Source organism: Buceros rhinoceros, unplaced genomic scaffold, assembly GCF_000710305.1.
Source record: "Buceros rhinoceros silvestris isolate BGI_N320 unplaced genomic scaffold, ASM71030v1 scaffold24382, whole genome shotgun sequence".
Lineage (NCBI taxonomy): Eukaryota > Metazoa > Chordata > Aves > Bucerotiformes > Bucerotidae > Buceros > Buceros rhinoceros.
The window spans coordinates 8,941-11,423 of record NW_010397492.1 but is presented as its reverse complement, the minus strand read 5'-3'; the positions used below and the strand labels follow the sequence as shown (position 1 = coordinate 11,423).

Here is a 2,483-nt window from a genome sequence, read left to right as displayed (position 1 = left end):
TTTAGCCACAAGTGCAGAATTTCTTTATGATAATCATCTCCTGCGATGCCGAAATAAATGATTTGGGAATTGCTGCAGTCATTCCGGGAAGTGCCCCAGCTGCTTGCCCCTAGGCAATTCAAAGCAGGTGGTGAACTGCCCTTGGCATTTTCAGCTGCCTGCTGGTTAGTAAAAGGATACTCAGGTATGTGAAGAGGCACGAGCTAAAGAAACACCGAGATCCATCAGACAGGAATGTGATTCGCGGCTGTGACCAATGGAATACAAACAAGGACAGCAAACACCAGAATGAGCCACGGTGCCGCTCGCAGAGCTGCCTCCAGCGTGAGTTCGCAGCCAGAGCTGTCCTCTCCTTCTGGGGGCAATATTTCACCATGATGAATATCTAACCCAGCATCTTCTTCCCGCCCCCCCGCCCCAGCTGCCAGTAATTCCATTAGGTACCTGACTGCATCCCTCATGCCAAAGTTTAATTCAATCACCGCCTCTCATCCTGCATATTAGGTACTAACAGTGTTCAGCGAGGGGCTCTGGGCAGCAGGGCTTCGGCTAATGGCCACACTGCTTGCTTTCCGTTTTGTTTTGTTTGCTCTTTTATCCTCTGGCCCTTGCCTCCAGCCCGTGCCTCTCTGTGTTAGGTACAGAACGCGTTCTGGCAAACCTTCAGAGATTCTGCAGACACAACTATTTCCAGGAAGAAAGCTGAAGGAAGTTTTCGAAGGGTGTTATTTTTGCAGAGGTCACATTTGCACAGAGATTACTGACACCAGGAGGTAGGTGGGTGTTCGTACGTACACCTCACTCCCCACCCCTCTGTCACTGAGCACCTTCTGCGCTGGGGAACAGGCACCCGCCACGCAGCCTTGCCACGCTGCACAGGCTGAGGCAGCCCTGCAGTCGCTCTCTTCTCCAGCCCCGATGCTGCTGGTCAGTTTGTCTTGCCCTGTTCTCCTCGCCCCCTCCTTCCACTCCTCAGCCTGTACTTTTTGTCTGTCTTTTGTTCTCATTTAAACTGAGTTTCTCCCACTTTCCCATGCAGCATCCCAGTTTCTCTGCCCAACCGCATCCCTTTCTCCCCCCATGAGAACTGCTTCCCCCTTTTCTGTTCTTCTTGGATTCCCACATCTTTTCTCCTGTGTGCTCTTATCTGCCGTCTCTTACCTCTTGCAGACACCAGTGGTCCCTCCTTTCTGCCCCACCTGCTCTCTGCCACCCCCTACTCCCCGGCCAGGCCCAGCCACTCACTCCTCCTCCTCCTCTCCCTGCTCCAGCCCCGAAGCCGCAGCGTTTTGTCAGCCATCTCGTGGCTCTGGTCCCTCTTTGAGATCGTTCCCTATGGTCCCAAGCTCAGCTTCCCACCCCCGCCCAGACTCCCTGCTCGTGTCTGACCGTGTTCCTGATGGGGTGGCTTATGAGTGGTTGCAGACTGGTGGTGGGAAGAACCTGCACCCCATAGGATCTGCTTTACAGATTTAGCACCTTTTAACAGCTGACTGTCCGATGGCTCTGCCAAACACGTGCCATACAGGATTTTTCCAAGGGCTTAGGACTTGACTGCACCTGCGTGGCTTTCCAAGCGAGAGCCAAAGATGTGTTTTGGATTAAAAGGCCAAACTGCACCGCCCTGCTCCAGCTTCAACCTTCCACACACAACACACCAGCCCTGAAGGAGCTGGATGACCAGGCTAGTTATCTTCACTCATTTCCTTGGTTTTGCAAGGAAACTCTATTTTTCCTTCATGGGTTCTCACAAATATCCAAACAAGTTTCAGCTGAAAAAAAACAAAATCAGGTCTGTGACTGACATCCAGAATCTAACATTTCATCCCCAATAATGATGTTCTGGCGAGTTCTAAGGAACTGAACAGGGGTCTTGTGCAATAAGATGACTCAGACAAACTCTGTAATTCGCCATCTATCATCTCTAAAACACCGTCAGCCTTTGGAAAGGGACCATTTATGACCCTTGATAAAGTCAGTTTACGACGGAATAAAGCGAGAGCTCTGCAACGCCGCGGTCGTTATCTCACTAATTCCACTGGACGTGTCCAGCCTGGAAGCATCCTTCAGGCACGATAACAAAGTGCCTGCCCGCTGCAAAGCGGAAGACTGCGGCATCTGTAAGCGCTCTGAGGCCACAGAGGAACAAAGCCGCTTCTGTGGACTTCCCGTGTGCAGCGCCCGTGGCGGGGCAGGGTCCCTGCTGCCCGCCCGGCAGGCGACCCAAGCCCCGCACCTCCTCTTCGCCGTACAGCGCCTGGAGAAGGTCACTCTGGTGGGGCTGCAGCCTCTCCAGCCTGTGGGGACGGTGGTCAGATATGGGGACTTACCGGGTGCAGCGCCCGTGGCGGGGCAGGGTCCCTGCTGCCCGCCCTGCAGGCGACCCAAGCCCCGCACCTCCTCTTCGCCGTACAGCGCCTGGAGAAGGTCACTCTGGTGGGGCTGCAGCCTCTCCAGCCTGTGGGGACGGTGGTCAGATATGG

The 2,483-nt window shown here is 54.1% G+C and overlaps 1 protein-coding gene across 1 annotated transcript in view; it reads right to left on the bottom strand.

Annotated features, from left to right (window-relative positions):
• Positions 1–2,325, bottom strand: part of LOC104502323 (chromosome unknown open reading frame, human C8orf46) — a gene marked incomplete at its 5' end in the record, with an annotated part of 3,847 nt that extends 1,522 nt beyond the window's left edge. The window contains one exon of the mRNA XM_010146285.1: positions 2,031–2,325. Coding sequence (XP_010144587.1) covers positions 2,031–2,325 — 295 coding nt within the window. The remainder of the gene's footprint in view (positions 1–2,030) is intronic.
• Positions 2,326–2,483: the final 158 nt, after the last annotated feature.